We start from the raw sequence: 19,082 nt of genomic DNA, 5'->3' as shown, positions 1-19,082 counted from the left end.
AAATTCATGCTGGATCTCTCTGATCAGCTCATTTATTTCCGAATGCTCTGTCACTCTGTCCTAATAATAGATTGTTGTACATTCCCCACAACTGAGAGCAGTCTAATGAGCCCATAATTTCCGAGTTGATCTCTCGTTCCCTCTTAAATAATGCTCTGCGTCTTGCTATTTTCCAATCCAATCGTTCAATTCTTCAATCGAGAGACTTTTGGAAGTTGATGACTCGATAGGATTACATAGGATTTCATCAGATATACGGCACAGAAACAGGCCTTTCGGCCCAATCAGTCCATACCGGCGTTTATGCTACACTCGAGCCTCCTCCTGTCTAAATCTAAATCTGTCAGCGTAACACTCTGTTCCCTTCTCCCTCATCTTCATGTCCTGCCTCCCTGAAATGCATCTATACTATTCGGTTCAATCACTCACTTTGGAAGCGAGTTCCAAATTCTCACAACTGTTTGGGAAAATAAGTTTCTTCTCAATTATCTATTGGATTTCTTGGTGTCACTCTTCTAGTGATGGCCTCCAGTTATGCTCCTCCCCACAAGTGGAAACATTCTCTCCGTATCCAATCTATTAAAACCTTTCATAATATTAAAGACCCCTATAAGCTCACTCCTCATCCTTCCTTTTTCAAGAGGAATGAGACCCAGCAATTTTATCTTTTCCTATATGTATACCATCACATTTTTGTATCATTCTTGTAAATCTCATCTGCCCTTTCTCCCTTGAATCTAAATCCTTTTTAACATATGGCGACCAGAACTGCAAGCAGTACTCTAAATGCAGTCCAACAAAGGTTCGATGCAGGCTCAGCATAACTTCCCTACTTTTCTGTTGTGTCCTTCTAGAATAAACCCTAGTGCTTGATTTGTTTCTAAGTGGCCTTGCTAACCTATGTCGCAAATTTAAGTGAATGTATGTATTTGAAATCAGTGGAAATGTTGTTCCTCTACCCCACCTAGATTCGAACCTACCAAGTGATAAGTGACCTCCCTATTCTTCCTGCCTAAAGGTATTACCTCGTATGTATCTATGTTGAACTTAATTTGCCAATTATTTGCTCATTCTTCGAGCTTATTAACATCCCCCTATAGTGGATTGCACTCCTCCAGATTATTGACTATTGCCCCAATTTGTTATCATCTGCAAATTCAGAAATTGTGTTTTGATTGAATAGTTTAAATCGTTAATGTAAATTGTGAACAGCAGTGATCTCAGCACTGATCGTTGTGGAACACCACAACGCACCTTCTGCCACTGTGAATAGCTAACCTTTACTCCCACTCTCTGCTTTCTGTCTTGAAGCCAGCTAGCAACCTATTCTGCTACTTATCTCCTGACTCCGCATACTCTGACCTTATTCGGTAGTCTATTGATTGGACAAATCAAATTCGCCAAGGTAGCCTTGAGGAGGAGTTCATAGTGTGTATCTGGGATGGTTTCCTAGAACAGTATAGAAACATAGAAGATGGGGGCAGGTGTAGGCCATTCGGCCCCTCCAGCCTACTCTGCCATTTAATGAGATCATGGCTGATCATCCAAAGGCAGTACCTGTCCTGCTTTCTCCCCATATCACTTGATCCCTTTAGCCTCAAGAAATATATCTAACTACTACTTGAATATATTTAATGATTTTGGCCTCAGCTGCCCTATGTGGCAGAGAATTCCACAGTTTCACCACTCTCTGGGTGAAGAATTTCCTCTTCATCTCAGTCCTAAATGGTTTACCCCTTATCCTTAGACTGTGAACCCTGCTTCTGAACTCCGCGCCATGGGGAACATCCTTCCTGCATCTAGTCTGTCTAGTCCTGTTAGAATAGTACAAGTTTCAATGAGATCCCCACTCATTCTTCTAAACTCGAGCGAATGTAAGCCAAATCGACCGAATCTCTCCTCATACGTCATTCCAGCAATCCCAGGTATCAGTCTGATGAATCTTCGCTGCACTATCTATATGGCAAGAACATCGTTCCTCAGATAAGGCGACCAAAACTGCACACAACACTCAAGGTGTGGTCTCATCAAGGAATGTACAACTGCAGCAAGACATCGTTGTTCCTGTACTCGAATCCTCTCGCTAAGAAGGCCAACATACCATTTGCCTTCTTAAAAGCCTGCTGCACCTGCATGCTTACCTTCAGCGACTGGTGCACATGGACACCCAGGTCTCTTTGCACTTCCCCTTTTCCCAATCTATTGCCTTTCAGGTAATAATCTGCCTTCCTGTTTTTGCCAGGGACGTAGATAATCTCGCATGTATTCACATTATGCTGCATTTGCCATGCATCTGCCCAATCACCCATCCTATACAAATCGTACTGATGTTGTTCTACATCCTCCTCACAGCACACACGCCCACCCAGCTTTGTGTCATCTGCAAACTTAGAGATATTATATCTAGTTCCCTCCTCTGGATCATTTATATATATTGTCAATAGCTGGGGTCCTAGCACCGATCCCTGCTGTACCCCACTAGTCACTGCCTGCCACTCGGAAAAAGACACATTTATGCCAACTCTTTGCTTCCTGTCTGCCAACCACTTCACTACCCAAGACAGTACCTTACCCCAATCCAATGTGCATTAACTTTACACACTAATCTCTTACGTGGGACCTTATTGAAAGCCTTCTGAAAGTCCAAATACACCACATCCACTGGTTATACCTTATCTATTTTACGAGTTACATCCTCAAAAAATTACAGTAGATTACTGAACATGATTTACCTTTTGTAAATCCATGTTGACTTTGTCCGATCCTGTCACTGTTTTCCAAGTACTCTGCTATTACAACTTTTATAATGGACTCTAGAATGTTCCTCACTACTGTTGTCAGGCTTACCGTTTCTTAATTCCCCGTTTACTCTCTACCGCTCTTTTTAAATTTTGGGGTTACATTAGCTATCCTCCAATCCATGGGAACTGTTCCAGAATATTTAGAATTTTGGAAGATGACCAGCAATGTATTTAGTATTTCTAGGGCCACTTCCTTCGGTACTCTTGGATGCAGATTATCAGGCCCTGGGGATTTATCGGCCTTCAATCCCATCAATTTCCCTGACACCTTTTCCCAACAAATACTGATTTCATTCAATTCCTCCCTCTCATTAGAACTATGTTACCCGACGCTTGACTTCACCAATCTCTTTCTCTTAACTAATCTATAGAAGCTTTTACAGTCTGTTTTTATGTTCTCTACAAGCTTACACTTATGAACTATTTTCATATTCTTAATTAATCCCTTTCTCTTCCTTTGCTGAATATTAAGGGCTCCGAATCCTCAGGGTTGCTGCTTTTTCTGGCCAAATTGTATGCCCTCTCCTTGGATCTTATGCAATCCCTAATTTCCCTTGTTAGCTACGGTTGAGTCTCATTTTGTTTTATTTTTATGCAAGCAGAGCTGAAAAAATTCTATAGTTCATATATGCGATCTTTAAATAATTGCCATTGCCTATTCACCGTCAACCCTTTAAGCAACGTTCCCCAATCCATCCTAGCAAACTCTTGCCTCATACCATCGTAGTTTCCTGTTTTTTAATTCAGTACCCTTGTCTTTGAGTCAACTACTTCACTCTCCATTTTACCGAAGAATTTTATCATATTATGATCGCTCCTCCACAAGGGGCCTCACACAACAAGATTACTAATTAATCCTTTCTCATTAAATAATACCCAGTCTAAGATGATCTGATCTCTAGTTGGTTCCTCGAATATTGTTCCAGGAAACCATCCCGTATAAACTCTAGGAGTTCCTCCTCCACGGTATTGTTACTAATTTGGTTAGCCCAATCTACATTTAGAATAAAGTCACCCATAATAACTGCTGTGCCCTTATTGAACGCATCTCTAATTCCCGGTGTAATTCCATCGCCAACCTCCGCATTACTCTTTGGGGGTTTGTAGTCAACTCCCACTATCGTTTCCTGCCCTTGGCATTTCTCAGCTCTGCACCTACAGATTCCACATCATCAGAGCTAATAAACTTCCTTACTATTGTGTTAGTCTCATCTTTAACCAGCACTGCTACCCCACCTCATTTTCATTTTTTCCTGTCCTTCCTGAATATTGAATACCCCTGGATGTCGAATTCCCAGTCATCGTCACACTGGCGCCATGTCTCCGTAATCCCAATTATATCTTATCCCTTTACATCTATTTGCACAGCTAATTCATCCACCTTATTAGGAAAGCTCCTCACATTAAGAGACAAAGCCTTCAGGCTTGATTTTTCATCACTCTTAGTACTTTTAGAATTCTTATTTACTATGGTCCGGATTGATTTATAGCCTTGATTTCTCTGCCATGCACTTTTGCTTTTCTCCTTTCTGTCTTTTGCTTCTATCATTGCTTCCCTTTCCTCTGTCTCCCTGCACAGGCTCCCAACCCCCTGCCATTTTAGTTAAACCCTCCCCAACAGCACTAGCAAACACTCCCCCTAGGACTTCAGTAATGGAACCAAGCAGGCTACCTTGTATCTGGTACTGTGTAATATGATAGCATTAATTAATGACCTCATACAAAAGGATCCTCTAGGAAAGAGAGATCATAACATGATTGAGTTTCAAATTCAGTTGGAGGGTGAGAAAGTTGTATCTCAAACCAGTGTCCTGCTCTTAAACAAAGGTGATGTCAATGGCATGAGGTCATAGCTGGCTATAGTGGATTGGAAAAAAACAAATTAAATGGAAAGGCAGTTGAAATGTAGTGGCAGATATTTAAGGAAATATTTTATAACTCTCAACAAAAATATTCTCCAGTGAGAAATAAATACTTTAAGAGAAAGCAGCACTATTCGTGGCTAACTAAGGAAGTAAAGGATGGTATCAAATTGAAAACAAATGCAAACAAGATTGGTGGGAGGCAAGAGGATTCCGATTATCTTTAAACCAGCATTGGATTACTCAAAAAATAATAAAGTGAGAGAATATGAATTACCAGAGTAAGCCAGGAAGAAATATTAAGTCAGATTGTAAGAGCCTCTACAGCTACATAATAAGGAAAATAGTAGCTAAAGTAAATATTGCTCCCTTAGAGGATGAGAATAGGGAATTAATAATGGGGAACGGGGAAATGGCAGAGACTCTGAACAAATATTTAGTATGTGTTTTCACGGTAGAAAACATTAACATTAACCCACTAATGTATAATCAAGGGACAACAGGGAGGGGGGAACTAAAGACTATTACTATCACTAAGGAAAAGGTATTTGGTACAATAATGGACTAAACGACGAAAAGTCCCCTGGACCAAATTGGCTGCATTCCGGTGTCTTTAAATAAGTGGCTGCAGTGATAGTGGATGTATTGGTTGCAATCTACCAAAATGCACTTTACTCTGGAGAGGTCGCAGCGGATTGGAAAACATCAAATATAACACACCTATTTATGAAAGGGGGGAGTCAGAAAGCAAGAAACTATAAACCAGTTAGCCTTACATCTGTCGCTGGGAAAATGCTGGTGTCCTTTATTAAGGAAGCAGTGGTAGAGCATTTGGAAAATCATAATGCAGTCAAGCAGAGGCAGCATGTTTATATGAAAGGGAAATCATGTTTACCAAATTTGCTGGAGTTCTTTCAGGATGTAACAAGTTGGGTGGATAAGGGTGAGCCAGTGGATGTGGTGTATTTGGATTTCCAGAAGGAATTCGATTAGGTGCTACATAAAAGGTTACAGCATATGATAAGAGCACACAGAGTAGCGGGTAATAAATTAGTATGGAAGATAATTGTCTAACTAACTAAAAGCAGAGAGTCGGGATAAATTGGTCATTTTCCAGTTGGCAAACGGTAACTAGTGGGGTGCCACACAACTCGATTCTGGGGCCTCAACTACTTACAATCTACATTAATGACTTGAACGAAGGGACCGTGTGTCATTTAGCCAAGTTTGCAGAAGATGCAACAATAGGTGAGAAAGCAAGTTATGCAGAGGTCTAAACGAAGCTGCAAAGGGATACAGAGAGGCTAAATGAATGTGCAAACATATGACAGTTGGAGTATAATGTGGAAAGTGCGAGGTGATCCACTTTGGCAGGAAAAATAAAGTGTCTTGATATCACATCCTTTATAATTGACTCTAGCATTTTCCATACTACTGATGTTAGGCTAACCAGCCTGTAGTTTCCGGTTTTCACTTTCCCTCCTTTTTTAAGTAGTGGTATTACATTTGTCACCCTACAATCTACAGGAACTATTGCATAACCTATAGAATTTTGGAAGATGACAACCAATGCATCCACTATTCCATTCTCCCGGTGTCTCCTTCAAACTTGCTCTGACGATGCCACCTTCCCTACTAGTGCTTCTGATTTGTAATTCGTTTACCTCAGCCGAGGATTCCCCTCTACCATGGTTGACATGGCCCACTGCTGTGTTCATTCCAGTTCCCGCACTTCTGCTTTCATTCCATCCCAACCCTCCCAGAACGACAGTAGGTTTCGCCTTGTCCTCAACTTTCATCCCACCAGCCTGCACCTTCGATGGATCATCCTCCAGGATTTACGAAATCACCAGCGTGATCTCATCCACCAAACACATCTTCCTCTCACCACTGCTTTGTGCTTTCCAAAGGCACTGCTCCCTCGTCGACACCCTGGTCCACAGCTCCCCCACCCCCACAACACCCCTCCCCCTTCGCCCAGCACCTTCCCGTGCAAGGGCAAGAGATGCAACAACTGCCCTTTTACCTCCTCCCTTCCCACTGTCGAGAGCCCCAAACACTACTTCCAGCTGAAACAACGATTTACTTGTATGTCTTGCAAATTAGTATATTGTATTCGTATTCACGATGTGGTCTTCTCCACATTGGGGATACAAAACGCAGATTGTGTGACTGCTTTGTGGAACACCCCCATTCAGTCCGTGAGGGTGACCTGAGCTCCCGGTCACCTGTCACTATAATTCTCCACTTCACTCCCACTCTGAAATCTCCATCCTCGGCCTCTTACACTGTTGCAGTGAAGCTTAACGTAAGCTCGAGGAACATTGCCTCCTCTTCGATTAATCACATTACAACCGTCTGGACTCAACATCGACTTCACCAAATTCAGATCATAACCTCTGCCTGTATCAATTGGTTTCTTTCCCTCACATGGCAGCTGTCTTTAATTCAGCAATTGGCATTTACATTTCATCTAGAACCATCTTTAAAACACAACAGTAAAATATTTTACAGGCACCTCAATAAGTAGGAGAATTGGGATGGGAATAGTGCCATTAACGGGTAGATAGGATAATACCACAGGTAACGATAGAGAGATGCCAGAAACATTAAATAATTATTTTGCTTCAGTATTTACCAGGGAGATAGAACAGGTGGGCATCTCATTTGATGATGAGATTAGTAACGAGATAAGTGCATTTAAAATAAAAAGGATTTATTAACTAAACTAATCAAACTCAAAGAGAATAAAACCCCTGATCTGGATGGATTGCGTCCACACATTTTAGTAGAATCTAGCGAAGCGATAGCAGAGGTATTACAACAAACATTTAATAATTCGTTTAAAAAAGTGTTGTGCCAGAGATTTGGCGGATAGTGAATGTAATACCTATAGTTAAGAAGGGGCATAGAACATGTCCAGGGAATTATAGACCAGTCAGCTTAACATCGATAGTAGAAAAAAATGGAGCACTTACTAAAGGATAAAATAGAAGAACATCCCGAAACAAAAGACATAGAAATGATTAGTCAGCATGGATTTCAAAAGGGAAAGTCTTGCTTGACCATCATCATTGAATTTTTTGAAGAGTTAACAGAAAGTGTCGACAATGATAATGCAGTAGGTTTAATTTTCCTAGATTTTTAAAAGGCCATCCATAAGGTAACCCATAATAGACTGATATACAAGATCAGATAATGTGCAGTCAGGGAACAAGTAGCAGAATGTATAGTTAGCTGGCTTCAAGACAGAAAGCATTGAGTGGGAGTAAAGGGTAGCTTATCACAGTGGCAGAATTGTGTAGTGGTTTTCCACAAGGATCAGTGCTGGGACAACTGTTGTTCACAATTTATATTTTCGTATTAGATTTGAAATCAAAAACACAATTTTTAAATTTGTGGATGACACCAAATTGGTTGGGGTATAGTCAATACTGAGGAGGACTACAACAAATTACAGGCTGACATGAATAAACTTGCAGAATGGGCATATAATTGGCAAATGAACATAAACACATATAAATGTGATGTATTACGTTTTGGTAGGAAGAACAGGGAAGTCAAATATTAATTGGATGGTGCGAGTCTAGTTTGGGTAGAAGAGCAAAGTGATCTCGCAGTACAACTACACAATTCACTAAAAGTTGCGACACAGGTTAGCAAAGCCATCAACAAGCAAACCAAGAATTAGGGTTTATTTCTAGAGGTTTAGAGTTGAAAAGTAGGGAAGTTTTGCTAAACCTGAATCGAAACGTGGATAGACCACACTAACTGCGCGCAGTTCTGGTCGCCATATTTTAAAATAATATAGAGGAACTGGAGATGGTGCAGAGAATATTTCCAAGGCTGATGCCAGAAATGCGAGGGTATACATATCAGGAAAGGATGAACAGGCTGGGTCTCTTTTCTCTTGAAAAGAGGAGATGGAGGGGTGACCTGAAAGAGGTCTTTAAAATTATGAAAGGTTTTGATAGATTCGATAAAGAGAGAATGTTTATAATTGTGGGGAAGTTCATAAATAGAGGCCATTAATATAAGATAGTCACCAAGAAATCACAGAAACCCCACAGTGCAGATAGAGGCCTTTTCGGCCCATCGAGCCTGCACCGACACATATCCCACCCGATCCCCGTAACCCCTACACCAACACATATCCCACCCTATCCCTGTAACCCCACGTATTTAATCCCCCTAACACTAAGTGTCAATTTATCATAGCCAATCAACCTAACTCGCACATCTTTGGACTGTGGGAGGAAACCGGAGCACCCGGAGAAAACCCACGCAAACACGGGGAGAATGTGCAAACTCCACACAGACAGTCACCCGAGGCCGGATTCGAACCCGGGTCCCTGGCGCTGTGAGGCAACAGTGCTAACCACTATGCCACTAGCGAATTCATAAGAAACGTCTTTACCCAGAGAATGGTGAGGATGTGGAACTCGTTATCACAGGGATTGGTTGAAGGGAAAAGTATCGATGAATTTAAGGGGAGGCGAGTTTAGCATATGAGGGAAAAGGGAAGAGAGGTTTATGCTGATAGATTTTGATGAGGCAAACCGGGAGGAATCTCGAGTGGAGCATTAACGTTGGCATGGACTGGTTGGGCTGAATGGTCTGTTTCTGTGTCGTATATCCGACTTAGTCCTATGTAATCCTATGTAAAGCAAATCTCCTCTCAACCATCACTGCTCTCAGCTGAACAACTCCAACTTCTCTGCTGAATCCACGTAACTGATGTCATTCACCCTTTGAATCATTCTCGTAAATCTTTTATGCACCCTCTCTACTGCCTTCACATCGTTTCTATACTGTGGTGCCAAGAATTAGACATAATCGCTTTGAGGCCGAACCAGTGTTTTGTAAAGATTCATCATAACTTCCTTGCTTTTGTACTCTATGCTTCTATTTATGAAGTTCAGGATCCTGTATGATTTTTAACCGCTTTCTCTACCTACCCTGGCACCTTCAACGATCTGTCGACATATAACCCCAGATGTCTATGTTCATGCACTCATTTTGAATTTTACCATTTATTGCCTCTCCTCATTCTTCTTGCCAAAATGTATCACCTCGCACTCTTCTGCATTAATATATTTGCTGCTGTTAGCGAATCTGTGGTAAAGTAAATGAAAAGAACAACAGAAATGGATTGCTGCATTTTCTTGTGCCGTCAAATGTTGGTAACTCAATTACCATTGTGATGTGAAAAATTGAAAGGTCCGTATCAGTGGTTGAGATTCTATAAAAGTGGAACTGATGGTTTCAAACAGAAGTGGGACATAAAATAAACCAGCTGGGGATCCAGTTCAATAACGTGGGCTCATCGATGCAATGTCCCTCTTTGATACCAAGAGAAGGGTTGGATTGAAATTCACATTTCTACTAACTTTGTGGAGCCATAACCTGATTAACCAGAGTGAACAACTCCCATGAAACGTGGGGATGTGCATTTCATATGAAGGAATTCATTTTTGCTGGAATTTAGGACGTGGGCGTCGTTGGCAAGGCCGACATTTACTGCCCAACCCCAGTTGCCCTTGAGATGATTGTCAGCCCACTTCTTGAATCCACTTGTGTTCCCACAATGCTGTTTGGTACGGACTTTCAGGCCTTTGAGCGAGCGACACAGAAGGAACGCCAGATACAGTTCCCAGTCAGGATGGTGTCTGACTTGGATGTGGAACTGGGAGATGATGCTGTTCCCATGCAGCTGCTGCCATCGTCCTTTCTGATGATGGAGGTCGTGGGTGTGCGGAGTGCCGTCAAAATGCAACCCATTGAGTGATATGGAATGCTAGAATGTGCTTAAGTTAAATATTTCACATATCAGGATGATTTTGAAAATCTCATTCTGCAGTTCCGGTTTTCTGACTGAGAATCTGTGATCTGACATGGCCAGCCAATCTGGCGGTGTCTCGTGAATTGACCATACATTCAGTGGAATAAAAACATATCAGGATGATGACATTTGGCATTAAACATTTCGCTGTGGTAGGCCCAGAGATTTAGGGAGTAAAATTTGAAATCATGGACTTTGATTGTGTAATTATAATAGCCAGCCTGCAGTTCCCCTGTCAGAATGGCTTGTCTTCACATCGCTAATTATCGGGTCTCTCAGCTCCATCACACAGCATTCCCTCAGTACTCAGTCACAGGGGCAATTGTAAACTAGCACGATATTACAATCCATTCAAGTCAATACAGGTTATAATTGGGCGGAGAACAAAACGGGAGGCCGATCACTCTCCGCCTCTTTCCCGCCTGGAGAATGTGGTTACAGTTACTCTCCAAGTTTGGCCACGGGCTGCGCTGTCATGATTCTTTGGCCGGGTTGAATTAACAAAATTCTGACACAATGAGGTAATCATTAGTCCTGTACAGTAGCCTAAAACAAGCGATAGCCCATCATCAGCCCGTTTTACACATCACCGGACTTTCGTTCCCATTGCCTACAATGGAATCTGAATTTATGGGGTGTGAAACGGGAGGCTGATTTCCTTTCGCTCGTTTTGCGCTTCCGCCCGTGACGATTTTCATCCCATTATCTCCAGTAACGCCCCTTGCCGCTAATAGATTCATAGGGTCTGAATGCAGGGTCAGTGTTACAGGGATCCTGTCAAGATTTGAGCAATAAAAACAAAACGTAACCCTCCTATTTAAGAAAGGAGGGCGAGAGAAAAAGGTGAACTACAGACCAGTTGACCTGACATCAGTATTCGAGAAAAAGTTAGAATCTATTATTAAGGGCTTAGTAAAAGGGCACTTCGAAAATAATAATAGGATTGGCAGAGTCAACATGGATTTATGAAATGGTAAACGTGTTTGCCAAATTTGTTGGAGGTTTTTGAGGTTGTAACTAGCAGAATAGATAAGGGGGAACCAGTGGATATGGTGTTTTTGGATTTGCAGAAGGCATTCTATAAGTTGCCACACAATAGGTTATTAAACAAAATTAATGCTCATTCGATTGGTGGTAATATACTAGCATGTATAGAGGATCAGTTAACGGACAGAAAACAGAGAGTAGGAATAAACGGGTCATTTGCAGGTTGGCAGGCTGTAACTGGTGGGATACCGCAAGATCAGTGCTTGGGCCTCAGCTATTCACAATCTATATCAATGATTTTGATGAGGGGACCGAATTTATTATATCTATGTTTTCTGATGATACATAGCTGGGTTGGAACATAAGTTGTGAGCAGGATGCAATGAGGCTTCAAGGGGATACAGACAGGCTATGTAATTGGGCAAGAACATGGCAATTTGAACATAATGTGGAGAAATGTGAGGCTACCTCCAAGGTGCGCAGTCTCAGATTAAGGGGTCGGCCATTTAGGAATGAGATGAGGAGAAATTTCTCCTCTGTGAGGGTCAAGAATCTTTGTAAATCACTACCCCAGAGGGTTGTGAAGGCTCAGTCGTTTAGTATATTCAAGACAGGTAGATATGTTTTTGAATATTTAATGAATCAAGGGATATGGGGATATTGCAGGAAAGTACAGATGATGTAGAACATTAGCAATGGTCTTATTGAATGGCGGAGCAGACTTGAAGGTCCAAATGGCCTACTCCTGCTCCTATTTCTTAAGTTCTTCTATTCGTAAAACCAATTCTGTTATATTCCTCTCTCCTAATATTAAACCATTAATTCTGTTACAGTGATTAAAGCAGAAATTAATAAACATACCACGAGTGATGATAAAACATATGAAAAATCTCTGCTCCCTGTCACTCACCTGCTACAATAACCGTCACGTACGCGCTTCGTAGGGAGTCTAACTGCCTTCCATTGACGGAGGTCCGATATTGGCACTGGTACCGCCCTGCTTGGTCTGTACTGGTAACCGGGATTGTTCCAATGTCGTTCTTTGTGACAAATTGTTCGGATTGCAGATATTGATCATCTTTGTAAAAGTAGAAGTTATTATCACGACTATCTCCAGTCACGTTGCAGGTAATGGTGACCGTCTCTCCTACTACATATGCCCCAGTCGGTTGATCAAGCGATATCAGTGGTATTGTTAGTGGACCTGTGGTAAAATAAATAGAAAGTACAATGTGAAATGGATCTGCGGATTTACATGTGCAGTGCAAGGTTGGGAACTCACTGATGAATGTGTGGTGTTGAAGCGCACTTTCATATCAGATACAGAGATTCCACAAAAGGGGAGTTCGGAATTTGATTACACAGAAGGAAAGACTTGCATTTCTATAGTGCCTTTCATGACCTTGTGACGTCCCAAAGCAAGTTACAGCCAATTTAGTACTTTTGAACTGTAGCCACTGTTGTAACGTAGGATATTGAATGGCGGAGCAAAATAACCTAAATAAGCTCCAGTTCTCTGTACAAAGCCCGGTTTTAAGCCAGAGATTTTACTCTGGGATACAAGCGGAACACGTAAAAGGTTGCTTTTAAATGCCCAGTGCATCTAATTTAGCCCAGATGAAGATGCCATCAGAAAGATTTAAAGGCTCCATTATACTCACACTGCGAGTGCTACCAGTTCAAGTATGAAACCTCCGCCAACCTCAGTGAGGCTGAGACCGTCACACATTTCAAATAACTGAATTGTTTTGGTGGGCCCGATATTATTGTTATCGTTACCACTGCAATAGTCGCTGGCATATCCAGCAACTACTGTCCATCCCTAGCTTCCCATTCAGAATGTGACGGGTGGCCTTCTAATTGAATCGCAGCAAGTCCGGTGAGGTCAAAGTGTAAAACAAAATAGTGAGCACTAAGATTCGGATCTAGCGACGATGAAGGAACAGCAGGATCGTGTGTGATGTGGAGTTGATTTTGAGGTGTTGGTGCACCCATGCGCCTGCTACCCCTGTCGTTCTAGGAGGGAGAGGTCGTGGGTGTGGGAGGTGCTGCTCAAGAAGTCTTCATGAGTTGCTGCAGTGCATCTTGTAGATGGTATGCATTGCAGCCACATTGCGCTGGTGGTGGTTGGAGTAAATGTTTAAGGTGGTGGCTGGCGTGCCAATCCAGCAGGCTGCTTTGTCCTGGTTGGTGTCAAGGTTCCTGAGTTCGAGCTACACTCATCCAGGCAAGTGGAGAGTATTCCATCACATTCCGGACTTGTGCATGCAGATGGTGAAATGCCTTTTCGGAGTCAGGAGGTGAGTTATTCGCCGCAGAATTTCTCACCTCAGATCTGCTCTAGCAGCCGTAGTGTTTATATGGAGGGAAATTTGCAATTGATGTTTTTGTTTGTGAATTTGTTGGTGATGGTTTCCCCATGTGCATGCTGCCCTGGTCCTCCTGGGTGGAGAAGGTCACCTGTTTGTGAGTTGCTGCCGAAATGCAATGCAGAGACTGATCTGGAACCTCACAATGTAATTAGATTAAAATACAGGACCATTTTGCAAGTCTCGGCACGCAGATTCTGTTCCCTGACAGCGTAACCTGTAATGTTTCAACGCCAGTCAGTCTGGAGAGGTTTCTGAGGTGACGTTACATTCAGTGGACGTAAATCCCTGGCGCCGTGCTGTCATTGTGCCATTAAACTTTGATAGTTCGAACATGTAGAGGATAATTTTTCTTAGGTGGTTCCTTGAAACAAGTGGTCACGATTCGATTTTACACAAATAAATAAATGGAAATCATAATCAGGCGAGGCATAAAACGGGTGGACAAATCCTGTCTACAGTTGAGCAATAAGATCAAATCCCATTAGTTTATCTTCTTCTCTCCTAATATTAAACCATTCATATTGTTCCAATGATTAAAGCATGATTGTATAAAGAATTTCAGGAGCTTGAAAAAAACCTACTAAAAACCTCTGCTCCCTGTCACTCACCTGTTACAGTGACCGTCACAGACTCGCTGAGGTGAGATTCTAACCACCTTCCATGAACGAAGATATCATATCGGCACTGGTACCGCCCTCCTTGGTCTTTATTGGTAACCGGGAATGTTCCAATATTGTCCTTTGTGACAATTTGATCGGAGTACAGCCGTTGATTATATTTGTAAAAGTAAATGGTTTTATAGCGATAATCTCCAGTCACAGTGCAGGTAATGGTGACTGGCGCTCCTACTACATAAAGCCCAGTCGGTTGGTCAACAGATATCACTGGCGCTGTTAGCGGATCTGTGGTAAAATACATAGAAATAGCCTTTAGAATTGGGTCTGCGGACTTTCATGTGCAGTGCCAGGTTGGGAACTCAATGTTGATTGTGCAGTGTTAAAGTGCAGTTTCACATTGCTTACAGAGATTCCACAAAAGGTGAGTTCGGGATTTGATTACAAGGAAACAAAGAAAGACTTGCATTTCTGTAGCACCTTTCATGAACGCGGGACGTCCAAAATCACTTTGCAGACAATTTATTACTTTTGCAGTGTATTCGCTGTTGTAATGTAGGAAATCAAACGGCGGTGCCAAAGAACCTAAATCAGCTCGAGTTTGCTGTCAAAAGTCTGGTTTAAGGCTGAACATTTTACTCTGGGATACGAGCAGAACAAAGAAGTTTGCTTTGAAAAGCCCAGTGCTGCTAATTTAGCCCAGGTGATGATGCGATCTGAGAGAGCGAAAGTCACCATTGTACCCGCACCGTGACTGGAACCAATGCAATTATGAATCCTCCACCAAGGGAAGGGCATTAGAAACCAATCTCAGCGAGGCTGTGACGGTCACACATTTCAAATAATGGACAAGTTTTGGTGGGCCCGCAATATTGTTATCATTACCGCTGTGACAGTCACTGGCATGGCCAGCAACTGCTGACCTTCATTAGTTTTCCCTTCAGAAGGTCGGTGGCCTTCTAATTGAACCCATTCAGGATGGTGTGGAACTTGGAGGGAACTTTGAGGTGATGGTGTTCCCATGTGCCTGCTGCCCATAATTCGAAAAAAAGGAGTGAACAACCTACTAAACTCCTTGGATTCACATTTGAAACTGTGGGCCCACCAGAAGCATTCAAAGAGATTTCCAATTAGTCTCAACCGCTGCCCTTTTCCCGGAGTCATACAGCTATTCCGTTTTTAGGTATTCATTCAATTCTATTTGGAGGGTAATATTCAATCTGTTTCCACCACCAATTCAGGCAGTTCATTCCAGATCATAAAAACTCGCTTTGGAAAACAATTCCCTTTTTATCCATCCTGGTTCTTTTGCCAATTAATTTAAATCTTTGTCCTTTGGTTGCAGTTTCTTTTTATTCATTCTATCGATACGCGTCATAGTTTGGAACAACTCTCTTGATACTCCACTTATTATTTTCTGCTCCAAGCGTATAACCCCACCTTATCTAGTCTGTCCACATCAAACTACCCGGGGTTATAAGGCACAGAGCTACGTGATGGCTAGCAGAGAGAGAAATACAAAGAGAGGGAGAGAGATTGAGACAGAGATAGACAGGAACAGCGTGGGAGAGGAAGAGAGAGAGATCACGACAAATCAAAGATAGCATCCAGAGAGAGGAAAGAACAATTAACAGGTTAAATGGATTCGCAAAAGAAGTGGAAAAGAGCACACGATAGAAAGAGAAGACGACAGAAAGATGAATAACAGGATTGGGAGAGAAACAGAGAGAGAAGGACTGCGAGAATCATTGAGCAATGGAACGAGGGGGAATCAGCGAGACTGGATAAGGGAGATAAAGGGAGAGCGAGGGCTGAAGGCTGTACAAGTCTAAGCTCTGGACCGTACTATCTGACAGGGTCGTGGTAACAGATTCCAGAGGAAATCTCGAAAGGCAATTGGACATGTACTTGAAGATGACTAATTTGCAGGATTAAGCGAAAAGCTGAGGAATGGGACTAAAATGGGCCACTCTTTCCAAAAGCCGGGACAGGCAGGCCGGGCCAAATTCCTCCGTCTGTGCTGTAAATCTTCATGATTCCATGGTTGTATGATCAACCGAAATATAAAAGGGATTTAAATTACTGATCTACATTTGCATTGGTGTCTCTCTGGGTAAAGAGTTTCTCTTTAATTCCCTATTATCATCATTAGTGACGAGCTTCTATTTATGGAACTTATTTCTGGTCTCCCCCACATGTGGACTCATCTTTTCTGCGTCTGCCCTGACAAAACTTTTCATAAACTTAAAGACCTACATCAGATCCCCGTCTCCAGTCCTCCCTTTTCTAGAGAAAGGAGCGCAAACCTGTTCCATCTTTCCTGATAGATATAGCCTTTCAGTTCTGGTATCCTCCTTGTCAATTTGCATTGCACCTTCTTCAGTGCTTCGATATCCATTATATAAAATGGAGGCCAGGACTCTGCACAGTGCTCCAAGTGCAGTAAAACCCTCGACTATAAATTGCACCTTCTCCAGTGCTTCGATATCCACTTGATAATATGGAGACCAGAACTCGGCAAAGTGCTCCAAGTGTAGTAAAACCCTGGTCTATACATTGCACCTTTTCCAGTGCTTCGATATTTTTTTATACAATGGGGACCAGGACTCTGCACCGTGCTCCAAGTTTAGTGTAACTCAGGTCTATACATTGCACCTTCTCCAGTGCTTCGATATCCATGTGATAATATGGAGACCAGGACTCTGCACAATGTTCCAAGTGTAGTTAAACCCTGGTGTATACATTGCACCTTCTCCAGTGCTTCGATATCCATTTTATAAAATGGAGACCAGGGATCTGCAGAATGCTCCAAGTGTAGTAATACCCTGGTCTATACAAGGTTAACTTATAAACATAGAACATAGAAAAATAGGAGCAGGAGTAGGCGGTTCGGTACTTCGAGCCTGCACCGCCATTCAATATGATCATGGCTGATCCTCTAACTCAACACCATATTCCCGCTCTCTCCCCATACCCCTTGATGCCTTTTGCGTCTAGAAATCTATCTATCTCCTTCTTCAAAACAATCAGTTACTTGGCCGCCACAGCCTTCTGAGGTAGAGAATTACACAGGTTCACTACCCTGTGAGTGACGAAATTTCTCCTCATCACAGTCCTACATGTACTACCCCGTATCCTGAGACTGTGAACCCTCGTTATATACCCCCAGCCAAGGGAAATATCCTCTTTGTATCGAGTCGGTCTAGTCCTGTCACAATTTTATACGTTTCAATGAGATCCCCTCTCATTCTTCTAAACTCTAGAGAATAGAGGCCTAGTCGACCCAATCGCTCCTCATACGACAGCCCTGCCATCCCATGAATCAGTCTGGTGAACCTTCGCTGCACTCCCTCTATGGCAAGTATATCCTTTCTCAGGTAAGGATACCTGAACTGCATACAGTACTCCTGGTGTGGTCTCACCAAGGCCCTGTACAGGTGTAGTAAGACAGCTTTTTTCCTGTATTCAAATAAGAACATAGGAACATAAGAAGTAGGACAAGGAGTAGGCCATATGGCCCCTCGGGCCTGCTCCGCCATTCATTAGTATCATGGTTGATCCGAACCTAGACTCAGGTCCACTTCCCTGCCCGCTCCCATAACCCTTACTTCCCTTATAAGCTAGGAAACTGTCTATGTCCGTTTTAAATGTATTTAATGTTGCAGCTTCCACAGATTTGCTACCCTCTGAGTGAAGAAGTTTCTCCTCATCTCAGTTTTGAAACGGCAGCCCCTTATTCTAAGATTATGACCCCTAGTTCTAGTCTCACCCATCAGTGGAAACATCCTCCCGGCATTCACCCGATCAAGCCCCCTCTCAATCTTATATGTTTAGATAAGATCGACACTCATTCTTCTGAGTCCCAATGAGTAGAGGCCCAACCTACTCAACCTGTGCTCATAAGTGAACCCCCTCATCTCCGGAATCAACCGAGTGAACCTTCTCTGAGCTGACTCGAGAGCAAATATATCTTTTCTTAATTATGGAAACCAAAACTGCACGCAGTATTCCAGGTGTGGCCTCAGCAGTACCCTGTATAACTGAAGCAAGACTTCCCTGCTTTTATACTCCATCCCCCTTGCAATAAAACCCAAGATTCCATTGGCCTTCCTGATCACCTGCTGTACCTGCATAACAACCTTCTGTGTTTCATGCGCCAGGACCCCAGATCCCTTTTTACTGTAGCACTTTGCAGTTTCTTTCCACTTAGATAATAACTTGCTCTTTGATTTTTCTGCCAAAGTGCATAACCTCACAATTTCCAACATTCTATTCCATCTGCCAAATTTCTGCCCACTCACTTAGCCTGTCTATGTCCATTTGCAAGGTTTTTTATGTCCCCCTCACTCACTGCTTTCCCTCCCAAATCATCTTGCAATGAAGGCCAACATACCATTTGCCTTCCTAACTGATTGCAGCACCTGCATGTTTGCTTTCAGTGACTGGTGTACAAAGACAGCCAGTTCCTTTTGTACATCAGTATTTCCCAAATTTTCAACATTTAGGTAATACTCTACATTTCTGTTTTTCGAACCGAAGTGGATAATTTCACATTTATGCACGTTATACTACCATGTATTTGCCCACTCACTCAACTTGTCTAA

The 19,082-nt window shown here is 42.4% G+C and overlaps 1 protein-coding gene across 1 annotated transcript in view; it reads right to left on the bottom strand.

Moving 5' to 3' along the window:
• LOC147087167 (Fc receptor-like protein 5) overlaps nt 1-15,209 on the bottom strand; it is a 37,984-nt gene extending 22,775 nt beyond the window's left edge. Inside the window, exons 1-2 of the mRNA XM_085978075.1 lie at nt 14,473-15,209; nt 12,403-12,696 (exon numbers count right to left, since the gene is read on the bottom strand). Coding sequence (XP_085834201.1) covers nt 12,403-12,696; nt 14,473-14,782 — 604 coding nt within the window. The 5' untranslated portion in view covers nt 14,783-15,209. The remainder of the gene's footprint in view (nt 1-12,402; nt 12,697-14,472) is intronic.
• Between the last annotated feature and the right edge of the window lie 3,873 nt (nt 15,210-19,082).

The sequence above is a fragment of the Somniosus microcephalus genome, unplaced genomic scaffold (genome assembly GCF_052327205.1).
Source record: "Somniosus microcephalus isolate GS21.2 unplaced genomic scaffold, FLI_Smic_1.0 unresolved_chr6, whole genome shotgun sequence".
Lineage (NCBI taxonomy): Eukaryota > Metazoa > Chordata > Chondrichthyes > Squaliformes > Somniosidae > Somniosus > Somniosus microcephalus.
This window is presented reverse-complemented; position numbering and strand designations above follow the sequence as displayed.